Source organism: Macrobrachium rosenbergii, chromosome 39 (assembly GCF_040412425.1).
Source record: "Macrobrachium rosenbergii isolate ZJJX-2024 chromosome 39, ASM4041242v1, whole genome shotgun sequence".
Taxonomy (NCBI): Eukaryota; Metazoa; Arthropoda; class Malacostraca; order Decapoda; family Palaemonidae; genus Macrobrachium; species Macrobrachium rosenbergii.
Genome location: NC_089779.1, coordinates 3,196,207 through 3,215,000, shown reverse-complemented (window position 1 = coordinate 3,215,000; position 18,794 = coordinate 3,196,207). Strand labels below are relative to the sequence as shown.

The 18,794-nt window shown below is 38.1% G+C and overlaps 1 protein-coding gene across 1 annotated transcript in view; it reads right to left on the bottom strand.

Annotated features, from left to right (window-relative positions):
• LOC136825656 (reelin-like) overlaps nt 1–18,794 on the bottom strand; it is a 127,357-nt gene that overhangs the window by 69,819 nt on the left and 38,744 nt on the right. Inside the window, 8 exon segments of the mRNA XM_067082338.1 lie at nt 584–773; nt 3,418–3,603; nt 4,462–4,583; nt 8,834–8,992; nt 10,047–10,158; nt 13,555–13,749; nt 14,110–14,276; nt 15,946–16,054. Coding sequence (XP_066938439.1) covers nt 584–773; nt 3,418–3,603; nt 4,462–4,583; nt 8,834–8,992; nt 10,047–10,158; nt 13,555–13,749; nt 14,110–14,276; nt 15,946–16,054 — 1,240 coding nt within the window.

Here is an 18,794-nt window from a genome sequence, read left to right as displayed (position 1 = left end):
TTATGTATAATTCCATGGTCCTCGGAATTGGCATTGCAAGGATGGTCAAGGAGGGCATAGTTGTGATGAAATCTTTCGTTCCCTTGCACTTGCCTGAGATGATTCTACCGCAGTTTTAGTTTTACCAACACATAAACTCTTACTTTATATTTAGGTGCTTTGTTTCACCTTCCCTCAAAGGAGAAATACTGTAGTAGACGTGCTCTCTTGACACATGGGTTTGTATGTATGTAAGAATATGTTTCAATATGCATGTATAAAAAGCGTTCCATTTATGTACATTTGTATGCTCTGCTGTATAATGCTTATGCTTCCATTTGTGGTGAAAGAGGAACGCTTTTGAATTAATATAGTCATTTGATCACATTCAGATCATAATTCACGAAGGGTTTTACTATAAAATTGTTTCTTCTTCTTTTGTTTAAACTTTTCAAGAAATGTATCATGAATCATATCATTACTTCTTATGCCATGCAATGATACGTCTGACACTTGTCTGGACTAACATCTACTTCATAGAAAAAGCAAGCCTAGCAAGACCCCACAGTCATATTTTCAGAAAAAGAACATAACTACTTCTTACTTTGTTGGAAATGTCTTGGTCCATCGCCTCACCACAACCGATAACGAGGTCAAACTGCATCATGTACGAAGGGCCGACGCCGATAGATTTAGTTTCGATAAATCTTGAGGCTCCAGAACTAATTATGTTGTTGAAGACTATAGAGGAATCACGGCCACAAACCTCCCTTCCAAGCTCGCCTAGATGGAACCTAATAAATAAAATGCACTTATATGAACAGAATGAGAAACTAATATGTCTGACTGCAAACATTATCAGGGGCATTTTCCCAGAAATCTTTATTTCAGGTTTGTAGATATGTACCATTGGGTTTGAGGTCTGCTCATACTAAGAGACGTTGGTCTTCCAAAATTAGGGCTCTTGAGTCTTTGGCAAAATGTTTTTGATCTCTTCTTGGAATGATCATATACAAGCAGCAAAAAGGGAAAATGAAAGAGAAGAGAATGTGTTTTAGTTTGCCGATTTCAGTCAATAAATGAACAAAACTTCCTATCAGCATGTAGTTTTAATACCAGGTATAAAGTCTCCCGTCACAGCAATATGGAATTCTCTTTTTTCAGTTCTGATCTCATTGTATCTATTCTTCGAATGGCTTGCCTGATCAAAATCCACACAAGAGGGACGCCTGTGAAATGCTAGAAGGTCCAGATCCATGAGACCAAAGCTGGTATTACTCCTCGACTTTCTACAGCGTGACGGACGGGGAAAAAATCAGAGACCATTAAAAAAAGGTTACAGTCAAAATTGGATCAGAAGCCACGCCGCTCTGCTATAGATAAATTAGAGGACTCCCTCGTTTATATTCAATACAATGCTCACCTCCTTATCCAATTCTTCTTAATAATTTCATTCATAATATATAAGAGCAGCTTTTTTCTGGATACAAATGTTACGAATTAAAGGATGCGTTTTTTGTCAAGCATTTTCAGTAAGTGAAGTAAGCATATAGCTGTAAGTTAAGCTGGGACAGTGGTTTCAGTGAAATTCCAATTGGGTGCTTAAGAACTTTCCTCCCACACTTCAGAACAGACGTCAGTGTTCTTCACGGCATCAGAAAGACTAAGATAATGAAGTCTGTTTTCAACTTTTTCCTGTTGCTCATGAATCATTGTTTCTAAATAAATAGTAAATGAACTTCCATCATGCCTGACTGAATAACGGCTGATAAAATCATTGTAAGCCAGGAGTGCTAAGGGAGGAATTTTTCAGCCCTACTATGTTCTTGTCTTTCACATTGCTGGTCGGTCTTTGCAAGCTAGATATCTTCGAGTTCCAAAAGCAGTCTTACTTTGATTGTGAATCACGCGGTTAAGACACCAGAGCAACAAAGGACCGAGCAAGTTTGTCATGCGTAAATGTCAAAAAGGTATATTCAACGGAGTTGGCTAATGGCATAAAAATACTTGCAAGGTTAGCCAACACAGATATTTGTTGTATGATGTTATGTTTAAATCGGTTAAGGTTTGTGAAAAAATTAAATGATGTATCTTAATAAAGATATATGTTTTACTTTTAGTAAAATGTATGGACCAATTTGGACATTTGTGGGATAGCTAAAACTGTTCAATGTTGAAGTATCATAATTTGTCTATAAGTGTGCCAGACAAGGCCACTCCCACAGGGCACGATGCGGATATACACGATGCATTTCCCACTAAGCAACTTAGCAAATTTCTTCATGCAAAGCTTGTGAAACTTAGATCACTTAAGTAAAATAATCAGTAAATGGTTGACAACAATACTAAACCCAGAAACAGCACGTGAAGTGTCCCCTGCCCAGTATTGCCAATGAAGAACGAGACATTCTGATTTTGTTCATATTTTCAAAAAGTAAATGCTGTAACCAGGACAGATCCAAATACTTTTTTAAAGACTAGCCAATTGTATTAATGAGATATGATTATTTATCAGTCAATTTCACTTATAAGCGGGTTACTGTAAGGTACCACTGGTAGAAAGATGCACTCTGTATATGCCACCAAAAGTTTGTACCTATCAAGGCTTATGCAGTCTGGTATCAAAAAGCTTCAGAAACATTTTGAGGAACTATACTGTGATTTGTGATGTGGCCTTTACATGCTGTTGCATTTAGCTACAGTTGGAAGATTATGGAAGAAATCTACAAACTATTTAAAACCTTATGGAAAGAAAACATAACTAAATCTACTAAAGAGAGAGTTTTGCAAAGCTACTTTAGATTATTTGAGTGACGCAGCTGGACAAAGGCAGGTAAAACTTGATATGAGTTAGTGGGTGGTTTTGTAACATCCTATAAGACTGCATTATTCGGAAATGGTCAGTTTTTATAGAAGTTTTGTTCATATTTCTCTACACACTTTAGTATTTAATACAATTCAAGTCCCAATACACTAGTCAATGTCAGATCGCATTGGATAGGATTAAAGCTGGTTTGTAAGAGGTCCCAGTTAGGTTTCTCCTAGTTTTCTGAAGCAGGTTAAATTGAAAAGGGAGCTACTGGCATATTAGTGGGAACTGTTACTTTTAGTTGGTCAGTTACAAACAGCAGTTTTACTGTCCTTTTTGATTAATTACAACTCTCTCACAGTCAAGAAATATAATACATTTATATCCTAATACACAATGAAGCTTTAGATTTCAATTTTATTTTGACAATTTGATGAGAATTATACACATCAAGTTAATTAAGTAAATAAGGTTATCAATAATATATTACGGGTGGTCATGAGTTAAAACAAGAAACTATTACTGAAAAAGTTAAGAACATTCAGTAATACTCAACAGCCACTTATTACAGACAGTTATTTGTGAGAAAATACATCCCTTCTTATACTTAAGAGCATAGATTTACCAACCTCAAAGAATTGTTGACGGCTTCACTGTCTGAAAAGTCGAGTTGGATATTGTTGAAAATCTTAGATGTGACTGTGAGGTCATCAATGGCCCACATGTCTTTGCCATATCCTGAGTGGGTGTCCTGCCATATCTGGAATCGGCAGCTGGGGGCCCTTGATGCTGGAGGCAGGTCAAGTGATATGTGGCTGAAAAGATCAGTAATTAAAGAATTATTCAAACCTGGAAATAAGATCAATCACAATTCTTCGGCAACAAAATTTTGGCATCAACTCTAGCACGACCATAGTCTTATGACCATTCTTTTTCTGGTTCATCGTATTTTTGAAAGGTTAGGTAAATGCGCATCAGTGCTTACGGCAATATTTTGAAAAATTACAATGGTGGGTAGGTTGCGAGACGAATCAGCCTGCTGCAAGTCTTTCAGTAAAGAAAAAGCAAAAAAGAAAAACGTTGAAAGACAATCATTTGTTTTCCTCTAGAAATGATGCAGTCAAGAGGAAAGAACCTACGACTAATCTGTTGTGTCGCTTTCTGAATGTTTTCACGAACCCATGCTTAAATTACATTCACAGCAGTGATTAAGAATAAAATTCATAAGATAAAACTTTTTCACTGGTAAAAAATGTCATTCTGTTCTCCCCAGTAATTCCAGCAATGCTTTCTATTGTTTTCTGTAGCTTCAAACGATAAAAGAATATGAATCAAACTGGAATCAATGAGACTCTCAGACAGAAACGGTCTTGTGACAAAGAACCAGAAACACTGGTTCAAAACGGCAAGGGTTCTTTCTATCCACCCTGCCACTGATGTGTCAGCTGGACAAAGGCAAACTCCAAGCAAAACTGTCAAGCACACAACTGGAACTTTATAAGGAATCGTAATAAACGCTACAGTTAAATGTACCCTATCTCTAAAACTGATCTTTCTCGTGGAGCACATCAGGTCTGAATTGAAACGAATTACTACAGGACCAGTGAATGATAGCAAAATAGACAATCCAAAACACAAGAACAGCCTTTTAGATCTCCGGCCAACTTACTCACCTGGACTCCTTGTGTTTTGCTGCATACAGTGTGTGTAGCAGGTTCCAGCTCATGCCACCATTGCAAGAGTAATGCACATACACACTTTCACTTACGTGGTCGGGGCCGGGGCATTTTCCCACCTGTTAAAGGGGTTAATCTATGGGTATTGTATACAGTGTTTTCATTTACAGCGCCATCGCACAAAGTAATGTTAGCCTAAGAAAATTTTAAGGGCAATATAAACATATTTCGAAAAAAATTCATGGCTTTTACTCTGTACTTGGAATGGTTTTGTAAATAACAAATATCCGAGTATTTTGCTGAGGAAAGTAGCTGTAAAAAATTGGTATTCATTTTATAACTCTTAATATAAGTTCCATATGTATGGCATTTAATCTTAATTCGCACTGTGGAAGCAAGTTATCAGGAAAGAAATATAAAATAAAATTAATATGTAGCCATATTGGTAAAGTATAAATTATGTGATTTCTTCCCGTTTGATTCCTGTTGAGGACAATTTACTAGTTCCCTATTTCACTATGTACTAGTACTCTGCTGTGTGTGTGCGTGTGTGTGTGTGTGTGTGTGCCAGTGAGTGAGAGCTGTTGACATGGGATGGGAGCCTCAAGTCACCAGTCATCTCTCGATCTCCTCAGTGCATGTTAACAAGAAAGGAACTACAGTAAATCTTCAACTGTCTGGATTAACAGAGCCAAGAGCCCTCTGTCGGAACTACAGAAAAGCCCAAAGTGGGGGTTGGTCTCCATCAAGGCTCAGCACTTAGCCCCTACATCTTTGACTTTGTGATGGATGTTATAAAGCCAGATGTCAGAGAAAGAAAAGGTCCCTTGAAGTGCTCTATTGGCTGATGACAATGTGTTCATAGACAGGACTAGAGAGGGAGTTGAGCTGAAGCTAGAGAGGTGGAGACAGGCACTAGAAGATCGAGGTCTGAAGATATGCAGGATAAAGATTGTGGATGGTATGAGAAGGATGACCAGGAACAGTGAAATTGCATCAGGATGACACCTAGAGGGTCAAAACTTTTAAATACCTATGATCAAACGTGAACGACAGTGGAGATAACGACTCTGAAGTGAGCCACAGAATACAATGTGCTGAATAAACTGAAGATTGTCAGGGATACTGTGCGACAGCACGATTAGTGTGAAGGTGAATGGTAAGTTTTACAAAACTAGTCAGACCAACGATATTTTACGGAGCCAAAATGTGTCCAACGAAGAAGGCTCAAGAAAAGAGAATGGATAAGGCAGTGATGAGGAGTTTGAGACGGATGTGTGGAGTCAAAAGAAGAGATAGCGTTAGATATAAATTTATTAGAGGAACAGTTAATGTAGGGAAGTATCGAAGAAGGAGCAGGAAAAAGGAGTATAGTGGATTAGCCAAGTTGTGTGAAGAGAAGAAGTTCACGAGTGAAAAGGGGTTATGAACATATAAGCGGAGGGAAGGAGAAGAAGGGGAAGGGTGAATTTCAAGTGGAAGGATGAAACAGCAAATGACAAGTGGGGAAAAGGTTTAAGAAGTCAGGATGCGTTGGACAGAGGAAGATGGACAAGGCTGATAGGATACAGTGACCCCCCCACAGAAATGGGCAAAGCTAAAGATAAAGAAAGATTTTCTGGTGTTCCTGATTATCTGTTCCCTCTTCTCAACTCACTCCTAGTAAGTATAAATGATGTTAATAGCTGACTTCTTCCTTTTCTTCTGGGGATGTTGGGAGGATTTCCCAAATGCTTGTCACACTTCCCTCTGTCTTTGTTAATTATGGCACCCAAAAGTTTCCCCTTTGAGACTTGCCATCACTTTTCCTAGGTACCCTCTTATCCACTTAGTGAAATTCAAAAGATTTCATTAAATGACCAAATAATTCATACGGCATGACACTTCTTAGTTGTGACATGGAATCACTGTTCTTTCAAAGGTAATTCCTCCCAAGGCCTTGAAAAAAATCTCTCTAAATGGTAGTTTCTACAAGTACAAATTAGGTTGTAATATGACTAGTCCCCTTTCCCTAGTGATAATGAAATTTTATATGGACTACTCCTTACCAAAAATGCTGCCCATAAGTAAGTATCAGTGAGGCCTTTTCACCTAGGGACTGTTCACGGCACCTGCTCAATCATGGTCAAAGAGCCCAGCTGGGCAAGGAGAGCACACAATCCTATAAGTGTCTACACGGGGTCTCAAGAAATGTACACCTATGTATGACAAACATACAAGTATAACAGCTGCGTGTGTGTGTGTGTATGTGTGTGTGTGTGTGTGTGTGAAAGACCTGTTTTCTGAGTGCTTTCGGTGTGATAGTGGAGATACAAAGGAAAAAAGAAGAGGACGTAGATGTTTTTGGGGGGTAAGAAATGGTTGAAACAGAGTAAAGAAAACAGTTCCACGAATATCTGCATACAATTCATCAAAGGAATATTATAACTTTTTAAACAATGGAAGATTTCCATTGTCAACTTTTAACATGACATAGTACTTGAAAAAATGAAGTCGTTCTTGCAAAGAGAAAACACTGTTATAAGAGCTGCTAGATTAAAAGTGCCTGAGCTTCATCAAGTTCAGACTGTCCCAGACTAAGTATACGATAAGGAAGTTGAAGCCAAGACTCAGTCTTATTATGCAAAAGACTCAAAGAAATTTATAATTCCCTGAAAATTTCTATATGGAAGCAAGTGCCAGTGATGGGCATTACATAATATATTATATCTAATAATATACACAGAGGACTATGCACTGAAATAGTTGTTACTTTCACATAGTCTTTGAACAGAAAAAACAAACTCGTAATGACTATATAAGAACTAGAGCATAGAAATACAATCGGTGCATTATATGCTGCAATATGGCAGTGAATTAAAATAATCTAATCCCTGAATTTAATATACATTGCACAGCTGTTATTATCATCCATTACTGATCTTATTATTATAGTTTCATGTGAAGAAAAATGTTCATGGTTCAGTAATGCTGACTTATAAACAGGTATCAGCCTCATTACTGATGGCTATAAAATCCAGCAGTTTCGGAAATTATATTCTAGAAGGTTGGCCTATACAGGTCAGGCAGCCTACTCAGCTATCTGTTTGAGCCATACCAGCTGAATCCCGATTTCTTCCAGTCATCCACAAATGAATTTGTTATATTTTCTTTAAAACAGCTTGATTCATTATGTTTTGAAGAGCACATAAGTATTAGCATTGATTAACAAACATTTCACATCACGATGTCAATAAGAAACTGAAGGCGCAATCCGGATGTTTTAATCAAATCAGCTATACTACATTCATTATGAATGTAAAGTTATACTGAAATTTCGAGAATTATTGCTTTGTACGTAACGACGAAAGTGTAAATAAAACTTATTTGGGATAAGTAAATATTCAGCAATTAAGAAACAATAGCAATGCTAAAATTTGCATGATGTTATTTGTATCGGTCAGGCTGTTCAACAAACTGAGCAAGTTGCCCGTCCACGATCTGTAAGTATACAGAGTCACACTTCCAAACAGGGGTTAAGTAGTCCCACAAACACACTTATGAGAATTCAGACTGGGCGAACCTGCCACATGTACAGTACAGTTCTCGTGTAAACAGTCCTTGACATGAATGAGCAGAGTTACTTTGGTGATGTCCTCACCTTCTGAAACGTAGCTTGAGAGAATAATGAATTCTTAATACGCGCAGTGAGTTACTACCCAACCATTAAACTTAAAACTCGATATGAAAATATAGCAAACTGCTCTTTGTAGATCATTTTAACAGAGAGGACATAAAATGTGTTGTAGCCTAACAATGAAAAGTAAGAGCATCATGCATCCACTTACTGTTTGTTATACTGAGGTCTAGAAAAATCACAGTTGTGTAAAAGAGCTTTGGAAATGTTCGAGTGAATGTGGTAAGAATTCATAACTCGTCAGCAGCTATAACCTAGTGACTATAATCAGCATATATAATCAAAACAAACCCCACAACAGCGAATACAACATACTATGAACCACAAACAAAAATATTATAACAATAACCTAAAACTTCCATGCATGAAATCCTCACAAAGGTCAAAAAGGTTCCTCAAGATCTCTAGTTTAATCAATCATTAGAGATCATTAAAATGTGGTCACTTACTATGACCCACGCACACACACACACACACACACACACACACATATATATATATATATATATATATATACATATATATTCTGCAGGATTTAGAATAATTAATATATGAATAATTGGCCACGCGCAAGAACTAATACTGCTATTAGTTGTTTCGGTAACAGCCTTTTACCGCTATATGCCTATTACAGAGAAGCAAAACACCTGAGATGGAATTTAAAACCAGCAGTAATACCGAATTGAGTCTTACCTCACTAACGGTGCCTGCCAGGAAGTGAAACTGTAGGAAATGTGCCTGTGTCGTGTTCAGATCTATGGTAGTGATGGACCTAGGGCCTCCTCCCAGGAAAACAGCTGCCATTCCTGATCCAACGACGCCACACCGCATACTGGATCGTCCACCAGTAACCTAGAAGAGATATATAAGAATATATATATATAGTCAGTTCCTCGTTGGATGAGTCGGTAGAGTTCTCAGCTAGCACTCTGCTAGGCCCGAGTTCGAGTCTCCAGCCGGCCAATGAAGAATTAGAGGAATTTATTTCTGGTGACATAAATTCATTTCTCGGTATAATGTGGTTCGGATTCCACAATAAGCTTTAGGTCCCATTACTAGGTAACCAGTTGGTTCTTAGCCACGTAAAATAGGTCTAATCCTTCGGGCCACCCCTAGGAGAGCTGTTAATCAGCTCAGTGGTCTGGTTAAACTAAGGTATACTTACCTTAGTTCACGAGATTCAGCGGATTCCGACTCAATATCCAATAAATGACCAGATAGACATATCACACTTTCTCTGGAGTAAAATGGTTACTGGTCTCATGTCTTTGCATTCACAAAGATGGAGCTACTGTGTGTTTTTGCAACATACAGCCAACAATTGCATGCAAAATGTATTCATTTTAATGTACAATCACCCAAAACAAGATGCGAAGTCCCTTCCTTTTAAATCTATCTCCAAAATTTAATGCAAATGTCAATGAAAGGAAGCAAGGTATTTTGTGAAAATTAGACAGCCATCAAAACCTTCCACTCTTGACAATATCAAATCTAAACAAATCTCCTTCCCTTGAAGTTTGGAGCCCGTTTGACTAACATATTGTAACTGCTCTTTTCACAATTGCTTTCAAAGAAATATAATTCTGTACTGTCCTTTATTTTTCAACTGTGAAAAGCTCAAGAAGATAGACTTCAGTCTAGCAGCCGGAGCAACATTTTGACCTTTGCTTGTAGGCATCGATGCAGCATAGTTCTATTACCGGAAAACATATGTCATCATTCACCACTTACCTTGACTATATCTCCGAAGACAAGAAGAGAAAGACTCTAACAACAAAATAAAAACAGAATACCATTGAAAATCTACTTTGCAACTTGCCTCCTAAAAGGATAAAGAACGTGGAACTCGATCGCTCACCCACATTAACCTATTTCATTTTGGGAAGACAGGGATGTTCATTTTCACCTTTAAAATGTTGGCACTCGAGGCGATGGAGTCGCTGAAAGGCTCCGACATGTAAAAAGGATTTTCGCGATCTGGATGTTCACACGCTGCGCCTGAGTACCCATACTCGCATCTGTTGGAGAACAAGACAATCGGTTACGATGGTGACTGAAAGGGATGCGAATCGAAGGGAGAACACTCAAGGGAAATGAGCAGGAGAGAAGAATCTTCACCATGGACAGTCATATGAGTTAGGAATTCTAGCATTATCCTTAGTGGAATCAAGTTTCCAGCTTCAGCAGACCACCCTCAAACCGAATTCCGACTGAAAGTAAGAATAGTTGGGTGAAATGACTGAACTTGAATTGTTGTAAAGCTCAAAATTTGTGATTAATGAGATACGAAATTTATTTAATATATCGACACCACCAAAAGTAAATAGAAAATTCCGATTCATTAAAATTCATGATTAAAATATCTGTAAAGTCTAAGGAGTTACGTGAACACAAAATGGTCGGAGAAAATAAGCTTTGCACATAGAAAGTAAAAAAACGGACGTGAAACTCAGAATGAACATATCTTTTCTCTTGTTTGCGTTCGTAGTTCAGACTTGGCTCTCATGACTGGTTCAATAGTCTATGCATTCAAGACACATTTCTGCTTGGCGTCTTTTGCCGAACTTCCTCTTTCTTGTTCGTCCTGCGCTTTCTGGGACCCTTTTCTTTCACTCTGCCGTCACTCGAACCATTCGTTCCTGACTCTGTACATGACTTCATCGCTTTTCATAATGTGTTGCCTCTATTATTCATGACTACAACACGATATGCTTTTGCATTCATAACCTATGTGGCTCTAGCATACTCTTTCAAATTTCATAACCACTTTTCTCGTCTCTCAGCCATAAATACAAGATCAGCTGCTTTTGCCTTTCACAACCTAACCACTTTTCATGGGCGACATTCTCATCTCTCAGCCATAAATACGAGATCTGCTGCAAAGATCAGCATTGCACGCTCCTTTCGCATTCTTTCACACACATTTGTGGTCTGATATCTACTTGATTTCTAATTCCTCTCATCACACACAAAAATGTGGTGTGCAGCAACCAAAAGGGCAGGCAACAAATGCTTGATCGAAACAACTGTTTTCCAACCTTTCACAACCTTAGCCAGAACTTCAAAAGAACCCTCAGGAAGACCATCAACAATATGTGTTCTCAAAGTGCTTCTCATCACAACTACGTATTCTGTTCTTCCCTATGTACAATTCCCCTCATCAAAATACTTTTCTATCATACCGAGCAATAATATAACTATTATTCTTACGATGGCTTCATTTGTTACTTGTCTCATATAGTAGGAGGATAATAATACCTCTCTAAGTCTGAAGATTTGTTCACTTTATAACACCACCTGTAAGCTTGTCAGGTACATTCCCCCCCAAAACCAAACATGATCTCATCAACAATTGCAATACTTTGTAACGTTCCATTCCCTATCTCTTCAAAACATTCCATAAGACATCGACTCTGATGTCCATAACATATTCTCTCTCTCTCTCTCTCTCCCCACACACACACAAACACGTATATGTATATATATATATGTGTGTGTCTATTATTCTTCGAGTTGGTCTCCTTTTCACAATGAGATTTGGTTTTTAGCCAAATTTTTCTCACAGAACTCCTATCCTGAAAATCTGGTTTTTAAAGTCACTAACAGACTGCTGTCACAACACTTCTCTAATGTGGCACCCTCTTATAAAGTCTTAAAGAAAAATATGTATTCCACAATCCCATTTATTTTGGACAACAAGTTTTCAGCCAAACCTAAATAAATAATTGAACAGGAAGTTGGCTGCCTTAAGATGCTATCAATTCCAATCAATCCACTCAAGACTGGTGTATTCTTTGGCTACAAGGACAAACTGTAGACCTTCATGAGAACTAACATTATTTATAAGTTCAAGTGCCTGGGATGTCCCGGTATCTATGTTGGCTCTTGCAACATAGATGCATATTTGGTTTGGTGGGAATGCACCTGACAAGCTTACAAGGGATGTTATAAACTGAACATATCTTCAGACTTAGAGGAATTATTATCCTCATACTACATGAGACAAGAAACAAATGAAGCCACCGTAAGAATAATACCTATAATATTTAGATATATATATATGTGTGTGTGTGTGTGTGTGTGTGTGTGTGTGTGTGTGTGTGTGTGGGGGCTTGGCTGATGTTTATTTTAATTAATTAACATAATTTATGAGGCCCTGAGTTGCCATTCAATTCTTCCCCAGAATTCACATTCACCTACCCTTCAAAATACACCACAAACACAACATTGCCCATTCTTTTTATGAGACTTTATCTCATTATAAAATATATCTGCTTTGATCTGTTTCCTTTCCTGCTCACATTCTCCCAAAAATCTGACTGTTACATTTCTTCCTCACAGTAGTCTTACTCATATTCTTCCCCATCAATTATCTTCTCATTATGCATTTACTCTTCAAACAGTTTTGTTCTGTCTCCCTCATTTTACTATTTCATCATGTGCTTGGATAAGATCTGTAAGACTGGAGGCTCGAGAGGAGCGAAGATTTCTGGAAGTGAAAAAACACTGGATAGACAGGCATGCGTGGCGAATTTTCACTGAGGATCTTTCGCATCACACTCCGTTAGAGGCGATAACGATGACGACGACCTGCTATTAGTCAATGCCTACCACTGAGACTTCCTCAACATGTATTTTGACCCATCCCATCCACCCTCTCACCTTCTCCGGTCTAAATAACTCAGCCTATGTTTTCAGTCACCTACTTTTGTTTTCTCTTTCATTAAAATCATCCTTTCACAGTTCACCCATTCTGGTAGCATCGAGCCAGGGATTGGACTTTCCCTGAAACATTCTCTCGACTTCTCATTCTTTCACCATATCTTGACAACCATCATTATCGTTACTTTCTCTGCTACATTTCTTGGAGTGATCTTGGCAGTCATAGAAACAATACCCTTTTAGCCTTTCACACATGTCCAAAATCATCTTGACACCGCTAAATAGTCTACTCGTTGGCTGTAAATCTCTCTGACTTGCCAGGTATGACTACTCATTCTCTCTTATTTCACTATAGTATTTCTGAATGTCCTTACATGCAGCTAACTTCCTATAAACATATCCTGCTGCCGTGGATAATTAATATATTGATTTTAAAATCAACAGATTAATTAGCCTTTTTTCTCTATGAATTCCCAGCAGTCATACAGGTTACGTGCGTGCAAACATTGGCCTGATCATAAAGTGAAACCATATCATGCATGCCTATGGCGTTATTATTTTACATACTGGCATCCTGCATGAGCTATAAAATGTTTTCCCAAACCATTGGTCATTTTAGGGATGACAATAATAAGGTAGCAGTCAGTCTTAACAAGAGAAATGATCTTATATTCTTATATCAGTAGAGCTGCACATCCACACGAAATCTGAACTGAAATCCCCATTTTCTTTCTACAATGTGTGGTACTTACTTGCACGTTCCATCAGGTTGACATAAGCCATGTTTGCTGCAGCCAGTGTTGCATGCCCCTATGAAAACGTTGTCGATGGCCCACGAATTTGCTGTAACATCGGAGTCTGATGTATTCCCATTAATGTTCCGAAAACGGAACCGAGTGTGAGGAGTCAGGGAGAAGTATGGCAAGGGAAGGGTCACCAGTTCCCATCTATGGAAAATAAGACCGAGTGGGTTACTGAGGAAGGAAGGATGTCGCCCTAAAGCTTTTTGTAAAGTGTATTACTGGTAATCACTATTGTTCTAACTGTATATGAAGGTCTAAAACAAGTGAAAAATAAGGTAAAATTAGGGTCGATAGCAAGAGTAACGTTGTGATGATTTTTAACATTACACTCAGACAATGGTTTTGCTGAATTTTTGACGATAAATTTGTAAAACGTAGAATTAATAAGTCGTCTCACTACTTTACTTGGGAGACAGAAATGAGTAAGCCTAAAACACTGATGCATATAAAACAAGCACAAAAACCATGAAAATTTTAGATGACCTGCACCGATAATATTCTCACCTGTCGAATTCCTGAGTTCTCAGGGAAGAGGAAAAGGCAGAATGTTGTCTATCACACCACGCTGGCAGACACCGACGATGTAACGGAACCCAAGTTAAGGCATCATCAGAACTGGTTTCCACCTCCACTTCACTTGCACCTTCTCCACATTCTAAATTTACTCGAGCCTGTTCAGGAAGAGAAGCATTGCCAGAATGGATAGATTTCCTTCTGTTGATTCATTTAATATCTAATGATCTATGCACTCACATAGTAAGTCTGGATATTATTACATTTTTAAACTATTATATTACTGTTAATTTCAAAATCTTCACAAACAGTCGTCTACTGTTTTTTTTTTATACCGAAACAAAAGTTACTTTTACATTATGACTTCCAGAATACCTTGATTACAAACACTTGATGACAATTATGCACTTTTGATGTGATGTCCAGTTTGAGCAAAAAACAAATCTTAACAATGGATATGATATTGATTTGTTTAAACAGACTGTCTTTAAGTGTGACAGTTATAAGGCCCTTATATATTTAAACTATGACTAAGGTGTTGGAGACTATTCATCAGTCCTCATTCACAATTGTTAAGTGCCCTACAACAGAAGGGTGTTCATGGAGTTTTCAGTGAGCCTATGACCTGTGCTGAAGCCATTACTGTTGTGCTAGCCTAACAGAAATGCTCTTAGACTACGATTCTCTCACCATAGGTAACACTACTTAATCATTCTGAAAATTTTTTTAAAACCTATAAAAACCTATAAAAACTATATATAATACCGGGATAATAAGAGCTTAACGACAGTCAGGCAAGGAGATCCGTAACCATGTCCACACCGCATGACAGCCGAAAGCAAACTGGAATGTTTACTTTACATCGGTCAGGTGGGTATTCCTGCCTACCTGGCAGTAGTTACTGCCTAACCACCTTGCTCAAGAGTTTAACGGCCGTTCCCAGCCTACGCTGAAAGTAATTCCTAATGTAAAGGACCAACGGTTTGTATATCGTGTCGGAACAAAATGGTATTCATTATAATGATTTCTGAACTTTTGTTCTACCATTACTGAAATCGTTTCCATGTCTGGATGTCAACAATCTTTAGGGATCTTTGTTTTTTAGTCAGCGTTGCTCAAAGTAGTGGTTTGCGTTTTCCCAAAAAAGATCATTATAATTTAGACCATCACTGGGTGATACCCTGTGTTACTACCTTCTATATCGCCTGTTTCAACAGGAGACTTACCCTCTGCTTTACGAAACCGCGCGCCTCAAAAGTCTCGTTTCACCTCCTTAAAAGAGCATGATATTACTCCTCAGGTGCCAGGCTGTCACTCTGCCCAGCACCAAATGTCTTTCACTTCAATGTTATAGAATTGGTGAACAGGCTTCCCGGCAAAATTATTGGCTAAGAAGTTCTAATAAAACTGCAATATTACTTTAAAGAACTAGTTCTCATCATTTTCATTGTTTATACCTTTGTTACTTTGGACACCTACTTTTATAAGTCTATATCTTTCTTCATTTTATGATACTTTCCAAAGCTGATGCATTCCAGTGCTTAATCAAGTTTTCATTCGTTTCAAGAATTGTTAACAGTAATATCATATTTGGTACCAACCAAGGACTAATTTATGCATATTACCACATGCACTGTGTATGATTGGGGCTGAGTGCTTGCAGTCCTGTGCTCTGTACACGTTGAAAAAGAAACACGAAGAAAATATGATGTGGTATGGAAGAGAGGAAATGTACGACAGACGAGACTAATCTTTCACACAGTTCTGACACAACTGCTTCTCCTTTCTCACTCAATGTCTACAATGTGTTAGTATGCAAATACTTACCTGCAGGTAATGCCTAGGGTTCGTTGGCAGCCACGGCAGAAGGCGCATATGGTCTAATACCCAGACATCTGTGTCATTCTCCCCGGAGACAGTCTGCTCCACGCAGATCCTGAAAATCACATGTCATAAGTTCGCCTCTGTGACTAAGATCAAGACACAATGCATGGTAAACACAATCGTTCTGCTTTCTATCTTATACTATGTAGTTAGCATTTTTACCGGGCAGAAGAAGCATTCGGGCCTTCCACTTGTAGGTCTGCCACATCAAAGTAAGGCATTAATATGCTCTCCAAGTGGCAATAGTATTTGTTTCATAAATCACAACATTTTCAAATCACATTAACTCTAGAGTCAGGCAAGAAAAGTTATTCACCTATAAATTATTCGTTTTAAGCAAGACAAATCTGTGCACATATAAATAAATAAAAAATAAAATATATATATATATATATATATATATATATATATATATATATATATATATATATATATATATATATATATATATATATATATATATATATATATATATATATATATATATATATATATATATATATATATATATATATATATATATATAAAAGGCAAATGCACAAAGGAAAAAGTGAAACAATGTAAGCGGTTGCTAGGCCTTACGACACACAGTCCTTTATTAGCAGTCTGCTAGTAGAGGACCGTGTGTCGAAAGGCTAGCAACCACTCCGTTGTTTCACTTTTTCCTTCTTGGCATTTGCCTTTATTTATACTTTCATCACGTTCCATATCTTTGTGATTTAGTTTATATATATATATATATATATATATATATATATATATATATATATATATATATATATATATATATATATATATACATATATCATATGGACTTGGGTTGTTCACAATGGACAGATAAGGGGTCCCTTATGTATTACTTACAGCCTTAGTCATTATTCGTTAGTGTTACATAGTTTGAACCATTTACCTGATCTTACCAGTCGACGAGCTCTCCTCGCGCTAGCGCCAATCTGGCACAGTGCCTCACTTTTACCTCACGAAGAGCTTTGGCACCTCTATCAAGAGGAGAATGCCCGGCTTCTTCCCCTATTTTTGTTCTCCTTATAACTGTAACTTAATTTCTTTGTGCAATTTTATCTTTTACCTTTTTGACCACTTTGTTTCCTTACCAAATCAATTAATTTAACATATTTGTGGCAGCCTTGCCCATTCATGAATCCGTTCGCAAAGCCTTATAGCAGTAACTCACTTTCACCTTGCCTCCCCTCTTCCAATGCAGAGTGCAGATTGTCAGATATTCCAGTAATATAAATGCTTTAACATCCCTTCCATGCCTACATGAGCTTGGTATATTTTAAATTGTGTATAACAGAGCCAGAGCCATTAGGCCCTTCCCATATGAGTGCCTACCTGGCACAGTGCCATGTTGTTGGTCTGCCATATTGGTGGCTCCCAAAGAGTAAGATATTTCCTTCTTATTACTATCCTCTTTCTTTGTAATTTATGTACCTATGGTTCCCCATAGCCAATACTATGTACTGATATGTCACATGTACTTAACAGTGCCTACTGGCACCAGTATCTATGATGCCCTGAATGGCACAGAACTGTCGCTCTTAAGTATCGTGGCGTCACCTGATATAAGTCCATGATTACTTTGTTGTACTGCCTCCTCAAGGCGAAATACCCGCATGACCTTGTGATTGACGTCTATTACTATTAAGCGCACGGAGCATGTTAAGAATAACCTTATTTACCCCTTATTGTTATATATGGGTTTGTTAACAATTAGGTAACAATCTCGCTTCATTTTGTGTTCCTTGAATGCTGCTTAGTACCATTTTAAACTGAGGTTATTAGTATTGTCAGCAGCATAGTTAATTCTGCAAGTAGAGTAAATGCCATAAGTGATTTCCTTTGTTGTTGTTGGGCTTTGATCTTTTGCCGATGAATTAAAATTCAGAATAATGTAACCCAAACATTGTGAAGAGAGGATAGCTTGTCAGATGAGCTAATGTGACTGTAGCCATTCCAACCCAATCTAGGGTGTGAATGTCAACAGGGTAGGGGAGGTGTAATGAGGTAAACCTCGCACAAGGCATCTCATCCTCCAAGAAGTAAAGTACAGTCTAAGAACATTTTACGCTCTATGGAAATAATGTCCATTGTTTTAATTTAAACAGTAAAAGGTGAACTGCGGGCAAAATTCGCCCCTATTGACTCCTCTCACCACTACCCTTTTAGGTGAGCTCTCAATCCCTTTTCTTTGTCCAAGCGACAGCCCAGAGGCCTTGATTTCAGGTGCTGTTCTGTCAAATATGCTAATCTCGCCTTAGTCAAAAGAGGAAGCAACTCCATGTGACTAGCGCCATCTTGTACACCTAGGCCAAGATGCCCCACGCCCCACGTGCAAGACCCTCATAAAAAACGTAGTCCCACCAACATACATCGCCACCTACAAGGAGCAGGATTGTAATCTCCCAACTCTATATAAGGGCATCACAGGGGTGCATCACTCTAAGAAGAGCTTAGATGACTCAGAAGCTTAGAAGATGCTGGAAACTTAACTACGATACTTCCATCCTCCCTTGCTTCCCTGAGCTGGCCCTTCTGTCCCACATGGCTGTCCAGAGCCTAAGTTACTTTTGTAGTGAGTCCCTTTAGCCCTACCCTCCATTGCTGGCGCCCCCGAAGATGAGGAATCTGTCTTCCAATGAAGGCAATGTACCAGAGTCAAGGTTCTTATGTCAGTCATGTCCCTGTAAATCTTTTCCTATTTTTCCGTTTCCTTTCATAGTGTGATATACCTACAGTGAGGCCTGTATTGCTTTTATTTTGTGTTAAGTTAC